A 20789-nucleotide genomic window follows, 5' to 3' on the forward strand; every position below is an offset into this window, starting at 1 on the left:
TTTCCTACATCCATCAAATCATTCATTTTATAAACAATATTGATAATACACTTGGACCCGTACTCTTTAAAAAATCTTTAATTGATACACCCGAATGCATATCATTTTATAAACTATTTTATAATTTCCCAGAACTTTCATAGACCCAAAAACGAAAATAATTAATATTAAATTTTCCAATGTCACAATTTTCGAAAAAATAAAGAGAAGGGCTAAGGAAATTACGTGGAACTTTTCATCTCTATAACTTTATGTTTTTAATATATTATTTTATAATATTAACGCAAAAATCAAAGTTAAACTATAAAGTGACATAATGTCAAAAAAAAAAAATATCACTTTAAAAAAAATCTCCTTTAACATTTCTCCAAGAAGATAATTGGAACTTGAGGAAGAGGGCAAGCAAAAGAGGCAGGAGGGAAGAGGTCGCGTTGGTTACAAGCAAAAAGAAAGAACCTTCTGGGATCCTTCGGGGATCAATTGCAAAACGCGAATAATGCGCGCAAAGGTATTTATTTTTGGAGGGTGGAAATCGAATCCCCAAAAGATACATGCTTTTTAAGCCCCCCATCCATGGCCGTCCTCCTCCTCCTCCTCCTCCAACTCTAAATATATTCTCAGAGACACATCACAAAATACACGCACATTGTTTGTACTACATAACTGACGCTTTCACAAAGACAACATATATGAGGTTGTCCCTTAAGCACAACCCACGACAAGTAATCCGAGGTGGTTGTGGTAATCCGAGGTGGCTGTGGTGGTGGTCTTTGAGTCCGAGGATCACTCCCCCACTACCTGTAAATCCGTTAATTTCTCCCTCCTACTCGTCTTCCTTGTCCCGAACGCTAGCGCATCTTTTCGAGAGTCCGGTCATTTTCTTTCAATCCAATCGACGTCAAGAAAAAGCAGTTTTGTTTTTTTGTTGTGCCCATTGTTTTGGGCCCTTGTTTCCGGCAAAAGGCAGCGGGCAGTTGTTTTGCATTTTTTGATATTGTGGGTTGCTCTGCCTCCTCCGTCTGCTGCGGCGAGATTTTTACGTGTTTATTTATTGGTGGGAAAGTTGAGAGAACAATAAGACGATGACGATGACGAAGACGAGGGGAAGGATTTCGAGAATTGGAAGCTACGCAATTGCGTCTTCCAAACGAGACGGCCACCACCAACAGCCCTGCATTACCTGCACCACTTTCAACATCCTCGCTCCAATTTACAAGCGCCTCAACCATGACGTTAGCATCTCTCTCTCTTCATTTTTCATTTATTTGATCAAAAGCTTATGCCTTTTGATTTTGTAGCCGATTCTTTCTCATGGGAAATCTTAGTTTTTGAATTTTATGGTAAACCTTGGAAGTTTGATCCTATTTTTCTACCATTTGGTAATGGAGTTTGTTAATCTTAAGCTTCTCCCTTGTGATGTTCAGGACCCCGATTGTCGGGAAAGCAATTACAGAGCCTATTGGCTGGCCAGGAATCAAAGGATATTGGATTGTTTGTTGGCTGAGAGATCCTCCATCATTTGTCTTCAGGTTTGCATTTCTTACAACCTTTTGAAAGCATTAGGGATGGGAGTTGGAGTTGCTACACATTTTTTTGTGGTGTTTATACCTCTCTCTGGTTGGCACAGGAGTTCTGGGTCGGCAACGAAGAGCTTGTTAACATTTACGAGAAGAGACTTGGGGATGCTGGTTATATCAATCTCAAACTAGGACGAACCAACAACCGTGGCGATGGTACCATCATCAATTCCTTTAATCCTAGATTCGAGAAAACGAATAAAAAAGAAATGGGGAGATGGGGAAAGACTAACGAAATAAGTTAATTTTGCGATTTTGAATGGAACGAAGAATCTGTTTTGTTGGGGTATATGATGGAAACTGCTTATACTGTTTTTATAGACACATTAAACATTGTCGTCATGAGGTGTTTCTCTTTCTGCTGGTGTTTCAGGTTTGTTGACCGCAGTGCATAAAGACTACTTTAGAGTTGTAAACTATGTAGAGTTGCACTTCAATGATTGTGGTGATCGTGTTGCTCAGTTGTTACATGTGGAATTAGCCACCCCAATTTCGCAGTTTCGAAACAATGATATTCGGCAGGAAATTCTCATTGTGAACACCCACTTGTTATTTCCTCATGACTCGAGTTTGTGTTTAGTTCGACTGCATCAGGTAGCATCATTCTCGATTTCATACTCTTCCTTTGTATCTACACACCGATAACATTTTCTTAGAGATAACATTTTGTCGGTTTCTCATTGTAGGTCTACAAAATCCTTCAACATGTAGAATCTTATCAGAAAGATAACAAGCTTAATCCCATGCCGATTATACTCTGCGGGTATTTCTAATGCCTTACATTTTGGATTATTTTTTTTCCCTAGTTTTCAAATTGCAGCCATTTGTAATATTTTGTTTCAATCTGTTCTTTCTTCAGTGACTGGAATGGAAGCAAAAGTGGACATGTTTACAAGTTTCTTCGGTCCCAGGGGTTTGTATCTTCTTATGATACTGCTCATCATTACGCCGATGCAGATGCACATAAGGTCAGTATCTTCAACTTTACACCTACAATTTCGTTTCTGTATGCCTGTAACTCATGTATTTCATATTTTTGTATGCAGTGGGTTAGCCACAGAAACCATCTGGGAAACATATGCGGCGTTGATTTTATATGGCTTCTCAATCCTAATAGATACCGTAAGCTACTAAAAACTAGTTGGAGCGAAGCAGTATTTGGCATGTTCAAGGTCAGCAATACATGTTCATTGCCTGTATACTTTTTTCAGTCACATTGCTGTCCGTTCTGTTTCTAATGGGATAAATTTTCACAATTCAGTACCAACTACGAAGAGCTTCGCTGACAGAGGCCGATGCCTTTGCCTTTCTAAAGGCTGATAATCCTGGTGATTACATAACCTCTTCAGGTTTCTGTGAAGCACTTCGACAGGTTCGATGTCAGTTAAAACTAAGATTTTCTCCTTATCTTTTGTCTTGTTCTGAATCTTTGCCTGTTGGTAACTTTTCTAATTGGTTAATTGCTATGTTATACAGCTTAACATGACGGGTCATTGCCATGGACTTAGCCTCGAAGAGACAAAGGATTTGTGGGTTCAAGCAGACATAGATGGGAACGGCCTTCTTGATTATATAGAATTTCAGGTAAGTTATTTTCACCAACTATTTCTCATTGTTATTAGTCTAATATACACCACGGAGATTGATTAGTAGTACAGGGAGTTTAAGCTTTTATGTAGGAAAATGCTTTTGCCTTCTGGTGTCAGTGGGCGTAGGTTGTTCGCGCTTGTGGATTTTTACCCCCGCTATTTGGTGTAGAAAACTTCGCCGTTTATACTTTCATCTATTTTCTGGCACCATTAGACAGTTTTATGACGTTTATGCTACTACTAATGGCATTGCAGCAGCGAATTTGGTATCCTACGGGGTCAGAGCAGAAGGATGAAAGCGGTAGCGACTGTGACAGTGATTCCAAGGGTATTCAGGAACAAACAATTGGTTTCAGTGTCAAAAACGCAGTGCTCTTCCCTCCTGAAGTGGAGAAAGGAACGTGGCCCGAAGATTACTCTCTTTCCGATCATGCACGACTCACAGTGGTTTTCTCACCGATAAGAATGCCTTGCTCTCAGATGGTTCCCTGACAACCGCAAGCTCAGAACAACATTGGTTTGAGACTTTGTTACATAACGAACCAAAAACTTGTAAACGGGAAAAGGTCAAGGGTTACAGCCAGACCGTGCGGAATGGATGTAAACCAGTTTTCTTCAGCAAAGAGAGTGAAAAGAACTTCGATCGGCATTCCTTCTTTTTAACTGTGCCTGTTCAAAGCTCAATCTTTCGTATCCAAGCGGGCAAACATCAGGAAACTGGCCTTTGATCTAAAAGTTTGCAACCGAATAACCGAACTAGCGTCCGGATTACAAATTTGGGCCTTTCCATTGTGCCCATTGATGTGGTGAAAAAAAGAAGGAAGCTAAGAAGGAAGAAGGAGATGTATAGCTGCTGTGCATGCGTAAAAATCCTATAGAGTTCTATAGCTGTCTGTGCATATATATGTAGGCTTGCAGCTATCCCCTACTTGTAATTTTGCAGCAATGGTGAGATGGGCCAAATTAGAAGCCCTTTTGTAGCTAACTTTTTCTAATGTTCTGATAAAGTGTTACTCTAACCTACTTTAACACGAAGAGGGATTCAAGCTCAAGTGCAATGAGGTGAATACACCGTAATAACTAATTAGCCGAACTAACGTCTGCATGATAATCATAAAATAAAGGTAGATTAATTGTTTGACTTTATCGTTAGTGACCTTTAGTATAGGCTTAGTCCAGTTGGCTAAAGCAATACGCTACTCCCTCTAAACTCAAGTTCGAAATGTCATAACCAACTGGCTGAACTCATGTCTGCATGACAATCATAAAATAAGTGTGGATTAATCGTTTGACTTTATTGTTTGTGACCTTTTTTAGTATTGGCTAAAACAATATGCTACTCCCTCTAAACTCAAATTCAAAACGTCTTGTTTTGGACTATGATTCCAGAAACCATTACTTGTGATTAACAAAGCATATAATGAAAGTTTTAATTAGGGAAACAATTAACAGTTCCTGCCGACCCTAATATCAACAAGTTTCTCTTTTGTTTTCTTGTATGATGTATCAAGCACAAAGTTTACTTCGAAGATCTCTCTACTTTTTGGTCAAATGATAAAGATGATACGTAGCTATCGAACTTAAATATTAATTTCAATACCATTTTTTGGCTTTTTGTCGTGGTATATATATGTGTGTACATATTTAAATAAGTTAAATGGAGAAAGATTAGATGAGACTAATTTTTCAACAATAGTCGTGTGCGAGATACTTACTCTCTCTCTCTCTCTCGTGGTGGTGGATCATTACACCAAAAACTCTCCGTCCATCCCTCCTCCACCATTTTTTTTTAAGAAATATAAAAGAAATTAAATGAAAAAAAAAAAAAAAAAAAAAAAGCGGAGGAACTAAGCCAAAACCAAATATCAACGAAACCGATCGTATAAACAAAATGATGTGTGTGTGCGCGCGCATTTATAAATAGTAACTACTGGATACCAATAAGCAAAATACTTTGTAATATATGTGTATCATCTGATATGACAAAGAATGTGTACACGTCAATTTATAAATTCATCTCATTAAATATTAATTGTATGTAACAATCATCACATATGATGGGTACACAATTGTCATTGTATGACGGAATCAAATATGATACAAAAGTACATTCTCTCTAACATTTTTGTTTACGAACCCTGTTGCACATAGCACAATGGAACAGATTCGCAAGTGATTTCTTTAATACTCGTGCACATGCTAATTAATTAATAAGCCTTTTCAACTCACTTTTCTTTGTGTTCACATTATTAGTAAATAATAATAATATACACGAAATATAATCAAAAGTTGTGGAATAAATTGAAATCCTAACTGAAAAAGGAAAAACAAACAAAAGTTGGGTGAATATACATAATAAGATTACTTTAATCTTATGAAAAGTTTAAAGTTCAATATTCCCGCACCAATATTGACATACAAGCATAACTAAAGTTCTTTACCGTATTACTGTCCTGGCTTTAATTTATAGTATTATCACATCATGGTAGTCAAGGAAATGTTGAAATACCTTTTGGAATCTTCTCGGCCTCTCAAAAGGTAGAATGCCACAGCGAAACTACTAGTCAGTCCCTTTAAAGAAAACTACTAAAACTCTAGATGACCTATGTGAATATACCACGAACTTCAGGGTTTTTCCAACAACCTTCCCAAACGATGTTCATTGTAAATATCGTGGAATTTGATAGTTCTTTGCCTGGAAATTTGTTTGTTTATGAAGTTAACATATAATATTCGACATAAATAAATGCCAATGGCGTCTCTATCACTTCTATTTTATCTATATAATTAATACATTAAACTTAAACTTCATATTTTCCCAATATCCAACATAAAAAATAAATACAACTTGAATTTTACACAAATACACTATTAGCACATAAAATATCCATAGGAAAACCGAACTCGAGGGTGGTACATTCATTTTTTCTTGTTTTGATGCAACGATATATTTATACTAAATTATTTAAAACTCGTCATCCACACGATTTCAACTTAAAATCTCTCATTTACAAGTAAAAAAAGTACTAGTAGACCGTAATATAGTTGGTTACATCTACTTACTAGTAAAAAATTACCGCTTAGAAAATAAGGAAAAATATTTCGCACATAATGGTCTCGCGTGTTATGTTACTAGTTTAAGTAAATTCATACGTAAATAACCATAAATGTTGTCCAAACGATAATCGAATACTATACCATATCAGAAAACGTACTACACTGAAAAATAATTCACATTCTCAAAATGCAATTCCGCACATTGTAAAAGAAATCATGTATACTAACTTCCTTAACGACAAAGTATCATCTCACTATCACTGCATCACAAATCCATCGACAAGGGCCGTGTTCATCTAGTCCCCATCAGTCTCTTTTGTCATTTCTCAGGCCACCAAACTTAATTTATTTTAAATATTATTTAGTTTTGTTATACATAAGAACAATTAAATTGTTAAATACAAAAATAAATATATGAAAAATTAGGGTAAAGTTCATAGCAATTTCGTAGCGGGACCGGGCTTCCATGCACAATCCTCCCGCGATACCTTCGTCGCAACGCTTTGTAAATTATCCATAATACCCCTACCATCACTCAAAATCACTTCTCCTACCTAAACGCTCTCTGTTCAGGCACCACTTATTACATACGAACAATGGCACTTTCGAAATTATGAGGCATTAAATACCCCTGTTAGTTTTCTCGGACGCGGTATTACGTGGAATTTAAACGCGGGTTGGTAGACTCGGTAAATATATATAAACTGTGTGTCTCTCTCTCCTCTCTCAGTAGTCTCTAACCTTTCTTCTTTACACTCTGCTGAAAGAAAAAAAAATCTAGAGAGAGAAAGGTGGTCCACATCTGATATCAGAACACCAAAATCTCCATTCCGAATTCGATAATCTGTCCGATTCCTCGGTTTTTCTTTTGGGTTTCTGGAAAAAAGTTTTGGGTTCTTGAAAAAAGCTAGATTTTTTGGTTTTTGTTCACTCTCTCTGTCTCTCTGTTTGTCTCTCTAGAGTTGCGGTGAATGCTGGTGGCGGATATGGAGACGCTGTCGATGGATAGTCTGCCACTGGGGTTCAGATTTCGGCCGACGGACGAGGAGTTGATCGATTATTATTTGAGGTCGAAAATCAATGGCAATCATGGACAAGTGGCTGTTATTCGTGAGATTGATGTTTGCAAATGGGAGCCCTGGGATTTGCCTGGTATTAAATTTTCTTTCTTTTCACATTTTTCTGATAATCTTTTAGCTTTCCATTAGTGTGTTATTTAGTTGTTAAATTCACTATTTAGTTTCCATTTCGTTGTAATTAAGCTGGGATTTTGTTGGATTATTGAAACTTTGGGAAAGTTATGAACTTTTTGTAGCAGCAAGTTCTTGATTTTCTCACCAATTATCTAACTTGAGGGTCTTCAATTTTTGGGTTTTGTTTCTGCTCAATGTTTAAGCTTTAACAATATGTACTCTTTCTGTTGGGGTTTTTTGATAGAATGTGGTAAAAAAATGCTTACACTTTCTTATGATTATCGGCTTGTCGTAAAAACAATCCATGAATGTCTTATTGAGTTGTAATTAGGCAGGGAATTTGATGAATTGTTGTAACTTAGGGAAAATTATCAACTTTTGGTGGCAACAACTTGTTTTTCTCACCAATTAAATATTTTTGGGGTTTTCAGTTTTGTAGATTTTTGCTCAATGTTATGTTTATGCTGTGCTGCAGATTTATCAGTGATACAGACAACCGATCCGGAGTGGTTCTTCTTCTGTCCACAGGACAGAAAGTACCCAAATGGGCAGAGGTTGAACAGGGCTACAATTAAAGGGTATTGGAAGGCCACTGGAAAAGATCGTCAAATCAAGTCGGACAAAATCTTGATTGGAATGAAAAAGACATTGGTCTTCCATACCGGGCGTGCTCCCAAGGGTAAGAGGACGAATTGGGTTATGCACGAGTATCGTACGACACAGAAGGAGCTTGATGGCACAAATCCTGGCCAGGTCGGTTTTCTCTTCAACTTTTATTTTGCTTCTTACTTCTTAGTTGTCTGATTACTTAGTTTATGATATTTAATTGATTCTATGAGCACATTTGGACACCAAAGTCTTGAAAATTCGTGGTTTGTGCAATCGGTTTAAGTGTGTGATTTGTATAATTTAGTCAAACTCTATTACTTAGTGGAGTTTTAGTTTTAGTGAAATATCGTATAACCGGTTTGAGTAAAATGGATGGATTGGATGTCTTATCATAACTGATAGAAAAAATGATGTTCATTTCTTGGTAATTAGGAAAGGGTTTTTTTTTTCTTCGTATGTATGACCTAGTTACCAAGTGTTATTGAGAAAGTGATAAATCTCAATCTTCAATAGAGTCTCTTTGCATGGAAATAAGTTATGTTTTTCAATTCAAGTTATTTAATTGGTCTGCGTGTGCGTTTGTATATTGCATTTTCGTAGGTCTCCGAAACACATATGCTCAGATCACTGACTGGCAATATAAAATGACTAAACTTTCAATTACTAATCAGATGTTATGTCCATGTTATTATGCAGAGTTCCTTTGTCCTTTGTCGCCTGTTTAAAAAACAAGATGAGACTATCGAAGATTCAAACTTCGATGAAGCGGATCCTACTGTTTCATCCTCCACCGCTGCCCTATCTTCTCCTCAAGACGTACAGTCTGATCATGCACCGCTTCCAACATCACCATCTCTTGAAAGGCAAGATGAAAGGCCTCTTACCAAAGTCGAATGCACCTCTGCTGATAATTGTAATGCGATGGAATCAGACACTCTACCGCCTCTACCACCTATTGAGTTCCCTAGCAACAACTGTAGTGGTTATGATGCAGAAGATCAACTGAATATGCCGCTGGGGGAATTAAACATGTTTTATGATCGCCCACAAGAGCCACTTTTTTCTCCATTGCACTCGCAGATGCACGCAGAGCTCGGTTACTATGGCAGGAATGACTTTAGCCCCCCTGATGACCAAGACACATATGTATCTGAGTTCTTGAGCTCAATTTTCAACAGTTCAGGGGAGCAGATTGATGTTGATGGAAGAGCAGCTGAATTACCGGTGAGTAGAAGATTTCATGTTACTTTTTAACTTAGTAAAAATCGTATTCTTAAGGCTTGCCTCCCAACTTGCAGTTGTACGTATCTGCAGCATTCTGTGTCATGATCTTTTAAATACGTGTCTCTAGAAAATTAAAGTTTCGCTGATCTCACTTCATACAGTTCGAGGCAGAGCTTCAAAATCCTGTTCAGCCTGAGGGGAATATTGACAGAAATGGTCCATCACCGTTGATGTCAATTCCAGAAAATTATGGTAAGTCTTTTTTAGTATTAACATGGATGAGTGTAAGAGATATGTGGATGGTGTTCTAGATGAATGTTATTAACGGAATGTTTCTCCATTTGGTTTTTGCTGCAGGCCAATCCTCAAGGTCTGAGGTAACAAGCAATCATTTGAATGCAATGATCAATTGCGATGCTGCTCATTTGAATCCAATTATCAGTCGCGATGCTGGAACTGAAATCAGGCTTAGGCCTCGCCAAACACAAAATCCGACTAGCGCAGAGAGCTTTGTGACACAAGGTGATGCGAATAGAAGATTACTGATTTTGACTAAATTTCTGCAACTCCAATGCAGCAGTAGACCAGAAGACAGAGAAATAAAACCAATAGCCATGGAGGTGAGAAGTTTGTGAAGCACAAATAACGTCAAAATTTGATGACATATGTTCGGGGGTTGGTAATGAGTTTAACGCTGTTTGCAGGAGATAACCAATAACAAAAAGAAACCTATCGGTGCTGTTGCTACTGATGTTATTAGTGCTGACATTGATCGACCAGAAAAAGGATCCGTGCCCACAAGACCAAACTTGACTACGGAGGGCAGAATTGTTACCGGCAAAAGGGTGCCTTCTCTGTTCTTTAAGGCCTCTCCCGCCGGTCAATCTATGTGGTCCTTTGCCCTTCTCTTTAGGGTAGTTGTGGTTGCATGCTGGTTCATAATCTTGCTAGCTTATGGGGATTTCATTAGTTTTGAAGCCGTCGGAAGACCCTTCGCGGCCTAGCATGCTGCCTAAACCCCACTTTTTAGGGGCTTGTTTAAATTTTGTGAGGCTAAACACAGGATAGATTTTATAGGTTCAGAGTCCTCGTGTGATTATGTACAGCAGCTAACAATTTTATCAGAAATTGTTCTTTTTTCTGTGAACTTATATTCTTCGTGCAATCGACATATGTAATTCACTGAAAAAAACTAACCTACGTTGAAATGTGACAAATGTGACTGTGATGGTATGTCACATATACGATGCACTGTCAAACCCTTAAACTCCACGTCAATCACGAGGTGTCGTATATTTTAACTTCCTCGTGTGATCATGTACATTTTTAACTTCCACGTACGACCGTTTGTATTTGTTTGGATACCGCCAGCCACAGTGAGACTGTTTTGCAGCTTTTGCTACTTGTTTGGATACCGCCAGCCACAGTGAGACTGTTTTGCAGCTTTTGCTACTTGTTTGGATACCGCCAGCCACAGTGAGACTGTTTTGCAGCTTTTGCTACAGTCGCCAAACTTTACAAGTTAATATCTGAAAAGGAAACTAATGAAAATAGTTTGAAAATTTTGAGTTTTAACAAAAATGATAAAATAAAGAATAAATAGAATAATAAGAAGATTAATTTTTTAATATAAAAATATAATTTTTCGTAAAAATAAAAAGTAAAGTTTCCATATATAAATTGCTCGTGTGCCCGTCCTTCCTTATAGTCAACCCCTTCTGGTTCTTCAACTGTTGACTTGCATCTCCGCAATTCCGTAAACAAACAGATATGCGTTCTTGTTCGATTGCCAATTTCCTCTTCGTTTTACTACTCTTACTCACTTCTCTTTCTCTTGGTACACCCCATGGCGCTCCTGATCAAACCCACTACGCAAAAGAGCTTCTGAGCGCAGCCCAGCAGGATAAAAACTGGTTAATCTCCATAAGAAGGCAAATCCATGAAAACCCAGAACTCAAATTCCAAGAGCACAACACCAGCGCTCTTCTGCGCAGAGAACTCGATCGGCTCGGCATCCCTTACAACTACCCAATTGCCCAAACCGGAATTGTTGCAGAAATCGGGTCCGGTTCGGGCCCCGTTGTTGCTCTTCGAGCCGACATGGACGCCCTGCCGTTGCAAGTAATATCCGGGAACTTCTCGTTTTTTTGTTTTGATTCTCTGAGGAAGTTGTCTTTAATTTATTGTGAATTTTAAGGTTTAGCTTTTGGTTGATTTTGTGGTGGTGGTGGTGATGTGTAGGAGCTTGTGGAGTGGGAGCACAAGAGTAAGGTTGATGGGAAAATGCACGGCTGTGGACATGATGCTCACACCACCATGCTTCTTGGCGCTGCTAAGTTGCTTAGTCAACGAAAAGATAAGCTTAAGGTCAGTTTTACGTCTCAGCAGATGCGGGTTAGGTCAGTTTAATCTTTTGACTCAAGGTATTTTCTTTCCGTACATTGTTTAGAATATAAAAAGTGGTCAGTTACGTTTTATGTTTTGCAGCGAATTGAATGTGCATTTTGAGGTTCTGAGTTAAAAGTTTCAATTTTTATGTTGAGAGCATAACTTTTTGAACATGGGTTATGCCGATTGGCTAGGGTAGTGTTCTCGTCCCGTTGCACATAAGTTCGAATCCTCTTTCCTGTTAATTAGGGTAGTGTAGAATATATATCTTGTAAAAGTAAATCGGTGAGTTTTTATGTCGTGCAACAAAGTGAATGCGAATTTGAGATTCTGAGTTCAAAGTTTCAATCTTTCTGTTGAGACCATAATTCTCAGCAATGAAAAATTGCAAATTGTGATACAATGAGAAAATTTTGCCTAAAACTTTATTACATATGGTGGTGTTGAAGGGAACTGTGAGACTTCTTTTTCAACCTGGTGAGGAGGGAGGTGCTGGCGCCTCCAAAATGATAAAAGGAGGTGCTCTTGGTGAAGCTAAAGCGATATTTGGGATGCACGTTGATTATACAATACCCACAGGAACTGTAGCATCGATTGCAGGACCGCTCTTAGCTGCTGTTTCCATGTTTGAAGCCAAAATAGTCGGGATAGGCGGGCATGCTGCAGAACCCCACAATACTGCTGATCCAATACTTGCTGCCTCATTTGCAATTTTGGCGTTGCAACAGCTCATCTCAAGAGAAACTGATCCCCTCCATAGCCAAGTACGTGCCTTTAAAAGAAGAAGAGATTTTTATTTTTTTTTTATTTTTTATTTTTTTTATCTGGTGATATCGTAGCTTTAGTTTCATTTCAATTTCCATTGTTTGTCAAACTGATAACTCATTGTTTTATCATTTTGGTAAACTTTAAAAGTGTTTTGGGTATGAAAGAACTACGCATATAGAAGGAAAAATAACATAAAAGGTTCCACTGCAGCGTATTGCTAACAGCTAGTTTTCTGCACTGAAGGTCCTATCTGTTACTTATGTTAGAGGTGGGACTGCATCGAATGTAATTCCATCGTATGTTGTATTTGGGGGCACTTTGAGGAGTCTTACAACTGAAGGCTTGTACTTACTCAGGAGGCGATTGAAAGAGGTAAACGACATACATTGTTCTTTAACCTCGTTCCATCAGACAGTTAGACTTAGTAGAAATAATGCTGGATGTTTCTTTCATCACTCATCAGTAAATAGGTAGACTATCAACTAGCTTGTTTTGAAAGAACAAAGAAATAAACGAGTGAAGCATTCGGTTCATAAATTGGGATTTCTTGCAGGTTATTGAAGGACAGGCAGCCGTGCATAGATGTAACGCATATGTTGACACGAAAGATGAAGAATACCCACCATTGCCTGCTGTTGTCAACGATGAAAGCTTGCATATGCAGGCACAGAGGGTTGGAAAACTTTTGCTTGGTCCCGAGAATGTGAAGTTGTGCGAGAAAGTGATGGCAGGTGAAGACTTTGCCTTCTATCAGCAGTTTATTCCTGGAATCATGCTTAGCATTGGAATTGGAAATGAGGAAGTGGGTTCAGTTCACTCGCCGCACTCGCCTTACTTCTTTCTTGATGAGGATGTGCTTCCGATTGGGGCAGCATTACACGCTGCCTTGGCGGAGAGTTATTTGGACGAGCACCAACATTCTGTACACGCTGAAATTTAAGTGCGATTGGAGAAGCCTTGATGCTTGCATACTGTCATGGAGAAATTTATAAATAACATAAAAGAAATAACTTTTGTGAAATGTGAATTTGCAAATAGTTTGTAACTTGCTTAGTTAAGAATTTCACCTTACATTCGAAGTCCCGGGTTTGAATCTCCTTCCCAATCTTTGAGCCCATATAGATGGATTAATAAACCATTCCTTAGTCCATATAAACTCCCAAAGTATCCCCATAAACAGTTGCCATGGATCCATGATTATAAGTTTGATTTATTTTAAAGATGGTATTTGGTTTAATCAAGTTTGCTGGCTTTTAGGTCTTTTGTTGGTGGTTGTAGAAGGAAGACACTGCATTTGTACACTAATCTACACTAGGAAAGGGGGAGGGTTTGACCCAAGATGTACTGGGTTGGACAGGAGGCCTTATTCATTGGGGCAATTCATAATTGTATATTGGATGTTTTAAAGTTTAAAATACATTATGAAATCTCTCCAAATCTAATAACATTCATATCTTTTAAAATGATTTAAAATCAAATTCTGATTTATTACACCTGCACTTTTATAGACATTTAAAATTCTAAATAAATTCTCCTAAATTTTTATTTTCTTTAAAATTCTAATTAAATATCGAATTTTAAAACTCTTTCAAAATCTCTATTAAATATACAACTAAAAATAATGATAATGCGCTAATATTTATATGTTTATGGGATCATTAGATCAGGTGAATTTTGTACTAGAAACAACTCAATCCAAAAATAATTGGGTGGTTTTGACATTAAAAAAAAAAAAAAAAACAACATTGGGTGGTTGATTGCGATTACTTTACTAACTAAGCCAAGCAATCGTCTAGATTCTTCGAACCGCCCATCGTTCATGCATTGGACCGCACTTTTGTGCTTTGATTAAACAGAATGTCTTCCCTAATTGATGCATAGACTTTTTTAGAGGACAAATCATTCTCCCCTACGCAACCTAATATTTCCAACTTTTTATTGATAATGGATAAAAGAAAATCATAGAGGTCAACCTAAATTGTATTTGGACTGCCTTCTTTTTGGCTGATTAAACTTTAATTAAGGAGCTGCATGAGGCCGTAGACTGGAAAGATTATGTTGTTGGTTGGTGAAATTTGTGTATCTTTGATTTTTTTTAAGGAAAACTAATGAAAATAACTTGAAAACTCTGAGTTTTAACGATAATGACAAAATAAAAGGTAAAGTGAATACCAGGATTAACTTTTTAGTGTAAAAATGTGATCTTTTGTTAAAGTAAATAGTACCGGAAACTTTTCGTTAAAATTTCCTTATTTTTAGTAGTTGTGAAATCAGTCACCAAACTTTTCCGCTGGGAAGGGACTTCTGTTGCTGTTACTGATGCTGTTGCTGTTGCTGACTCATTCCCACGTGTGACCACCATGCATGCATGGTAAGTTGGGTCTCCTCTTTCTGAATGTTGGTGCGAAAGAAAAGATTGATATCTTCTTTTTCTTCAAAGTTTCTGTATTTAACTTTGGGAAAACAAACCTAACAAGGGAATGGAGAATCAGCAGTTTTCAGCTTTCCTTAATTTCAAAAGCTTGGTTGGCATTTGATTTGATAGAAGTAGATATATGAACCAAAATGGATAAATTATACGCACCAAACTCATATATATATATACACTTAATCTACCGTAAGGCTATAATTATATCCATTTAGTTGCGGTTTGGTAAAGTTGTATGGTGAAATAGGTGTAATGTTTAAGAGCGTTGTGATCTTGTCATCTGATATTAAAAATTTACTCATGTAATTGTATATTATTCATCAATATTATACTTCAAGTCCATGGCATATCAACCCTCTTATTTATCACCGTCATTTGATAAGTTGTTAGGTGAAATAGGAATAATGTTGATTTCAGGCTTCCAAATATTACATGTTCACTCATATGCGTCAACAATCTGTATTTCATATAACAATAGAGTGTCACACTCAAAAGTTTGTCGTGAAATAACCATGCCCGTCACTCTCTTGGTGCATGGAAGTGAGAACTTTTTGAATATTCAGCAAAGAGAAAGAGAGAAAGAAACGTTTTCAATAACCTGAAAAAAACATCGATCAAAAGAAAGAAAAATTGACAAAGATTAAAGAGAGGACTAAGCTTTGTGATATGGAGGAAGCAACCCATGTGAGATCAACTTTACTATAGCTGGCTCGTGTGTGTATATATATATTTTATTTGGAAATAACACGAAAACTTAGAATGCAAAATTTCGCATCCCCACTCATGAAAATTGGAACTCTCTTTGCTTAATTAGGAGGTTTGTTTAAGAGTTTAAAACACTTCGATTAGTTTAAATCATCGTTTCCTCTATCTGCACGTAGCTTAATTTATTCTTATTTCTTCCTACAGTTAATGGCTAAATTAATTAGGACCACCAAGAAAGTTGGTCATCATGTATGGTCTAACAACAGTAATGAAACATGCAGAACAGCTGATACCCAGAATAGTGTACAAACACTTACTTGTTTAATTTGATCGTCCCAAGTAAGGCATGATCATCGAGTCTTATGTTAGGTCTGGAGGCTTGTCTCTAATCAGAAAGTTAAGCGATTTTTATGTCCAAGCATGTTTAAGTGTCGTCATATGTGAGGGACATGTGTAGGTGTGGAGCAATGTCTCTCATTGAAAATTTAAGTGACCTTGCATATTCTTATAAGAACCACAACTTGCTTTAGATTATCAGTGAAGCGGCACATAAATAGACAATCAAACGGTGATAATGAATGATTTATCATGCTATACCAGATTACCTATAACTGTTATGTCATGTGTTAATTTTTTTAAAAATAGTACTGCGTAATTAGTTTGTAATAAAAAATTCTCCTTGTGTGAAATTTACTCAACTCTTTGAATAAGTTGTTTAAGGACCAAGGTATCCAGGTTGTCCAAATGAGACTAAAACGGTTACACATGTACACTTCACCACCTTTGTCATGAAAAATCCACCAGTCGGTGGGTCATGGAATTATTATCCTTTTTTTTCTTCAAGTGGTTATCTTTTCCTCTCTTTCTTTTTCTTTCCATCTCCTCTCTATCTATTCACCTCTCCCTGCTGCTCTATAAATCTGCCAAATCTGCTCCACTGGTATCTCCTCTCTCTTTTTCTACCTTCTCTGCCATGGAGATTGGAACAAGAGTTCAAAAAGAAACATTATATTAAGAGCTCCCTTTTGTATAATTTAGTGGCTTTGCATGTGCTGTAGAGTAACACACTCACTTTATATTCTAATATCCCAACTGCAGCCGTCCATCCATCATACTCTTCCATCAGCTCACTCCTCTCACCTGCATATAAATTAACACCCTCTTCTCTTCTAGCCTTCTCCCCTTCTTTCTCTCTATCTTCTGCTCTTCCATTTTTCTGTCCAATTTCGGGGAACTCAAAGTTCATACTCATAATTCAGTAAGATAACAAATGGGTGAAGAGGCTAAGCAGGTTAGTGGATTGCATTAATGTTTTCTAATTGGCTTGTATGGATCTGCATGAGTTTGTTGTAACAACACTGTTTGGCTTCTTTACGAAAGATGTCATTTCTCGTTTCTGCAAATAACAATTTGATATAAGTTGAAATTAATAAGTTAACAAAAACACAAAACAAATATTTTTACACACACGTAAAACTGTGAAATGTAATGCTTATCAACTCTTTGTCATTGGATAGGAACAAGCTAAGGCAGAGCCTAAGCCAGAGGAGAAGGCCGAGGAGAAAGTAGAGGAAAAGAAAGAAGAAGAGGAGAAAAAGGAAGAGCCAAAGCCTCCTTCTCCCTTCGTGTTGTTTGTAGACTTGCATTGTGTGGGATGTGCAAAGAAGATTGAGAGGTCCATCATGAAAATTAGAGGTACTTCCTCTCATTCTCCCACCTCTCTCTCTCTCTCTCTCACTGTTTTTTTTTTACTAGAGGAACTTATTTACGACAAAGATAGGACTCTGGCGGTAAGTTAAGCCTATTACACAGCCTCACCCCGTTGGAAATTTTTTATTTTTACTCTATGTTTATAGTTGGTATGCATGGTTATTACAATTTGTTTTTTAAAATGCAGGAGTGGAGGGGGTTTTGATAGATATGGCTAAAAATGAAGTGACCATAAAGGGAATAGTGGAGCCTCAGGCAGTGTGCAATAAAATCAAGAAGAAAACCAAGAGAAAAGCAAAAGTCTTGTCCCCATTACCAGCTGCTGAGGGTGAACCTATTCCAGAAGTTGTTGCCTCACAGGTCCAACCGAAACCTTATTAATCAAAATTAATCAAATCACATTGAAGAAAATTAAACTACATTTGTTAAAATAGTGAACTTATAAGGGTGGTTTCTTATTGCTTCAGGTTAGTGGACTTGTAAATGTAGAACTCGAAGTTAACATGCACTGTGAGGCCTGTGCAGAGCAACTCAAGAAAAAGATACTCAAACTCAGAGGTATATATCCTCTCTTTTTTTTTTCTCTTTATATTTGAGTTAAACTGAATTATAAACGGTATCCTTTGTATGAATTACAACTAATGTGGGTTAAATTCGGGGTACGACTATCACACCTTCATGTGACAGTGTTAATCACACTGAAAAATTACTCAAAAAATTACTATGGCGTAGAGTGTAGTTTATAATGTCATAGCACATGATGCCATTTTCTGAAATGGCAAATAAAAATGGGAAGTGCCAAAATATTACTTCAAATAAGGGAGAGACCTTTCAATATGACCGGTATAGGGGATGATACACCATGTGTCACTATACAAATTATGGGATATGTGTGCTAAAAAGTTAATAACTTAAAAAATAAAATTTTCCACCATTCTTCTTAAAACACGTGGTGTACCACTTATGTTCCGGTCATAATTAAAAATTTCTCCACGTAAGGGTTCATTCTGACCTAAAACTACAAAAATTTGGGTCCTATCTGACGTGGTCCAATAGGCTAGATGCGACTTAAACAAAAAATTGCACAAAGCTCCTTTTCTATGTTTCCAATAATTGGGGCAATCTATCCAGCTCATTTTGTATGTAAAATCCACTAGCTTTCAACATATATATAGTTTTTGGTCGATGGCTTTCAATATATATATGATTGCTTGAGATAAAAGAAATTCTCTTTGCACGGTGTCTTGTCTGTTAAACTAATTGATAAATTAATTACTGCAGGAGTGCAAAGTGCTGTGACTGAACATAGTAGCGGGAAGGTGATGGTGACAGGGACCATAGACGGGGACAAGCTAGTAGAGTATGTGTATAGACGAACCAAGAAGCAAGCCCGAATAGTCCCACAACCCGAGCCCGAACCCGAGAAGAAAGAAGATGAGAAGCCAGCTGCAGAAGAAGCAAAACCCGAAGAGGAGAAGAAAGAAGAAAATGCAGGGAAAAAAGAAGAGGATAAACCGGCAGAAGGGGAGGGAAAGAAAGAAGAGGGCGGAGCTGACGGCGGAGAAAGTAATAATAAGGAGGAGGAGAAAGGTGGCGAGGAGAACAAAGAAGAGGGGAAGAAGGTGGAAGAGATGATGAGTGGCAGTTACGTAAATAGTGGCATGGATGAGGAACAGATGAAAAGAATGATGCAGTACTATTATCAACCTCTTTACGTGATTGAGAGAATCCCACCTCCTCAGCTGTTCAGTGATGAGAATCCCAATGCATGTTGCATTTCATGAACAACTTGATCACGATCAATAATCCTTCAATATTCCATAATAACAGTGTATTAAAATGTTATTATGTTACTTAATTATGTAATATATAAAAGTGCCACCACTCGTGACCAGAATTTTAGACAAGTTTTGAGTTAATTTGGTGGATATGGTATCAAGTGGAATAAATATAATATATGTTTCCTACAAATTGATAATAAGATATTTAGTTAATCATTTTGTTATCATATTATGTAGTTACTTATTCACGTTTTATAAAATGTAAATGAACTATATAAATACATAATAAAATAGGTACACAAGCATATTGTAGGAAGAATAAATTTCTGGTATTTGTAAACGTGCAAGGCGGCACAAAGGGTTAGCTTTAGTTACGTAAAAGTTGGCTTTTTAAGCTATTTTAATTAAAAAATTAAATATGTATGTTTGAAATAATAACGTCACGTGATCTGTTTCAAATAAATCACAAATCACTTGCTCAAAAAATTGAACCAGGTCAAGCAAATGCTGGAACAACCAAAGCAAGTGAACAAGAATTACACAAGATTTGTGTGCTATTTTTTCATGCATGCAGCACATGTTAATATCATACAGTTAGATCATGTCTCATGAGATGCCCTCTTAAGTGAAAACTACACACGAAATGGATTAGAGGAACATAAACGCTAATCAAACTCTCTCAAAGTGAGATTCTTTATTAACTCTATGTAACCTCACAATTTAACGTTCATATATATGCCAACATTATAAAATGAATATTAAAACATAAAATGATAGAGAATTAATCTCACTTTTAAGTCTCCTTACCATTTTTCTTAGAGGAAATAGTTTCTGACTCGTGAATATTCGGTTCATGATGACGAACGAATATTTTTTGTTGCAATCATTTGTCTTCGGTTTACAAATTAATCAAGGTTGTAAAGCCAACATATGATCTAATCTTTTTATCCATTAATTAACGTAATTAAATCCAAAAATCAGGTTTTGTGTTTGTGCATGTCACATGTAATATGGATAAGTCGTTAACAGGAAACAAATCTGATTGGGGCCGTCGAGATTCCCTGAGATAAAAACAGAGGTGTGGTGTGGGTTTCACATGGTGGGCTCCAACTTTTAGTACTTGAAATCCGAGTCACCAGGGCATCACGTTAAAAGAGAGCCATGAGCGGGACCCACAATCAAATACTCTAGCCTGGCAGAGACGGTGATGCCGTCGCACCTGTCTATTTGTCGTTTTGTCGCATTCACAAAACAAGCCTAACAATGCACGCACCCGCCATGGCCGACCGATGCATGTCATTTGCTTCTCAAAAGTGGAAGACATACAATGTGAGCTCCGTCGGATAGCCAAAAGGCCGAAGGAGGAGGAAATGTTGTGATTGCATAACTCAAAGCAATCGTCCCCTCTGTGTGAGAGGAGTAGGATTTTCTCTGCTACTTCAAATTCTCCTTTTTTCTGATTTCTTTCACACTTTTTTTTTTGTTTATAAAAAATTCAACACAAAATGTTAGCTTAATCGTAACCATTCGAATAAAAAGAAAAGAAAAAGGAGATGAATTTGGAGTGAGAGAATCTTAATTCGAAATACTATGCTCGACTAACAATATGTTTTAGTTAATATCAAACACTAGTTATGTAAGCTACAGACGATTATATAGATATGTTTTGTAATCTTACCAAACAAAATACTTCTCCTTTTATAATTCATGTAGGGAACGTAAATAGTATCCTTGTTCAATATATATTACGTAGCGGAAAA

The 20789-nt window shown here is 37.1% G+C and overlaps 4 protein-coding genes across 6 annotated transcripts; all 4 read left to right on the forward strand.

Moving 5' to 3' along the window:
• Nucleotides 1–334: 334 nt before the first annotated feature.
• LOC137720867 (putative calcium-binding protein At1g02270) lies at nt 335–4218 on the forward strand. 2 transcript variants are annotated; one of them, XM_068459979.2, is made up of 10 exons: nt 335–1232; nt 1425–1529; nt 1628–1733; nt 1951–2171; nt 2264–2340; nt 2437–2545; nt 2624–2749; nt 2839–2949; nt 3054–3161; nt 3422–4218. In XM_068459979.2, the coding sequence occupies exons 1-10, from the start codon at nt 1083–1085 to the stop codon at nt 3656–3658; spliced, it is 1350 nt and encodes a 449-aa protein (XP_068316080.2). In that variant the 5' UTR covers nt 335–1082; the 3' UTR covers nt 3659–4218. The 2 variants fall into 2 exon arrangements, with proteins under 2 accessions (XP_068316080.2, XP_088546627.1); XM_088690501.1 differs by lacking the exon at nt 3422–4218 and adding an exon at nt 3236–3377 and having other exon boundaries at nt 505–1232.
• Nucleotides 4219–6918: 2700 nt separating this feature from the next.
• On the forward strand, nt 6919–10400 carry LOC137719987 (NAC domain-containing protein 91). The gene is made up of 6 exons (XM_068458975.2): nt 6919–7375; nt 7892–8169; nt 8722–9249; nt 9411–9501; nt 9607–9869; nt 9954–10400. Exons 1-6 carry the CDS (start codon nt 7195–7197, stop codon nt 10251–10253), a joined length of 1641 nt encoding a protein of 546 aa, XP_068315076.2. The 5' UTR covers nt 6919–7194; the 3' UTR covers nt 10254–10400.
• A 508-nt stretch (nt 10401–10908) lies between these two features.
• LOC137719988 (IAA-amino acid hydrolase ILR1-like 3) lies at nt 10909–13646 on the forward strand. Of its 2 annotated transcripts, XM_068458976.2 has the most exons (5): nt 10909–11370; nt 11491–11616; nt 12087–12401; nt 12649–12777; nt 12959–13646. In XM_068458976.2, the coding sequence occupies exons 1-5, from the start codon at nt 11020–11022 to the stop codon at nt 13343–13345; spliced, it is 1308 nt and encodes a 435-aa protein (XP_068315077.1). In that variant the 5' UTR covers nt 10909–11019; the 3' UTR covers nt 13346–13646. The 2 variants fall into 2 exon arrangements, with proteins under 2 accessions (XP_068315077.1, XP_088546639.1); XM_088690513.1 differs by lacking the exon at nt 12649–12777 and having other exon boundaries at nt 10945–11370.
• A 2638-nt stretch (nt 13647–16284) lies between these two features.
• Nucleotides 16285–19245, forward strand: LOC137720117 (heavy metal-associated isoprenylated plant protein 9). Its single transcript, XM_068459128.2, has 5 exons — nt 16285–16829; nt 17056–17233; nt 17436–17608; nt 17716–17806; nt 18530–19245. Exons 1-5 carry the CDS (start codon nt 16809–16811, stop codon nt 19030–19032), a joined length of 966 nt encoding a protein of 321 aa, XP_068315229.2. The 5' UTR covers nt 16285–16808; the 3' UTR covers nt 19033–19245.
• The last annotated feature ends 1544 nt before the right edge of the window (nt 19246–20789 follow it).

This window comes from Pyrus communis, chromosome 1 (assembly GCF_041283825.1).
Source record: "Pyrus communis isolate YQ-2024b chromosome 1, ASM4128382v1, whole genome shotgun sequence".
NCBI classification, from domain to species: Eukaryota; Viridiplantae; Streptophyta; class Magnoliopsida; order Rosales; family Rosaceae; genus Pyrus; species Pyrus communis.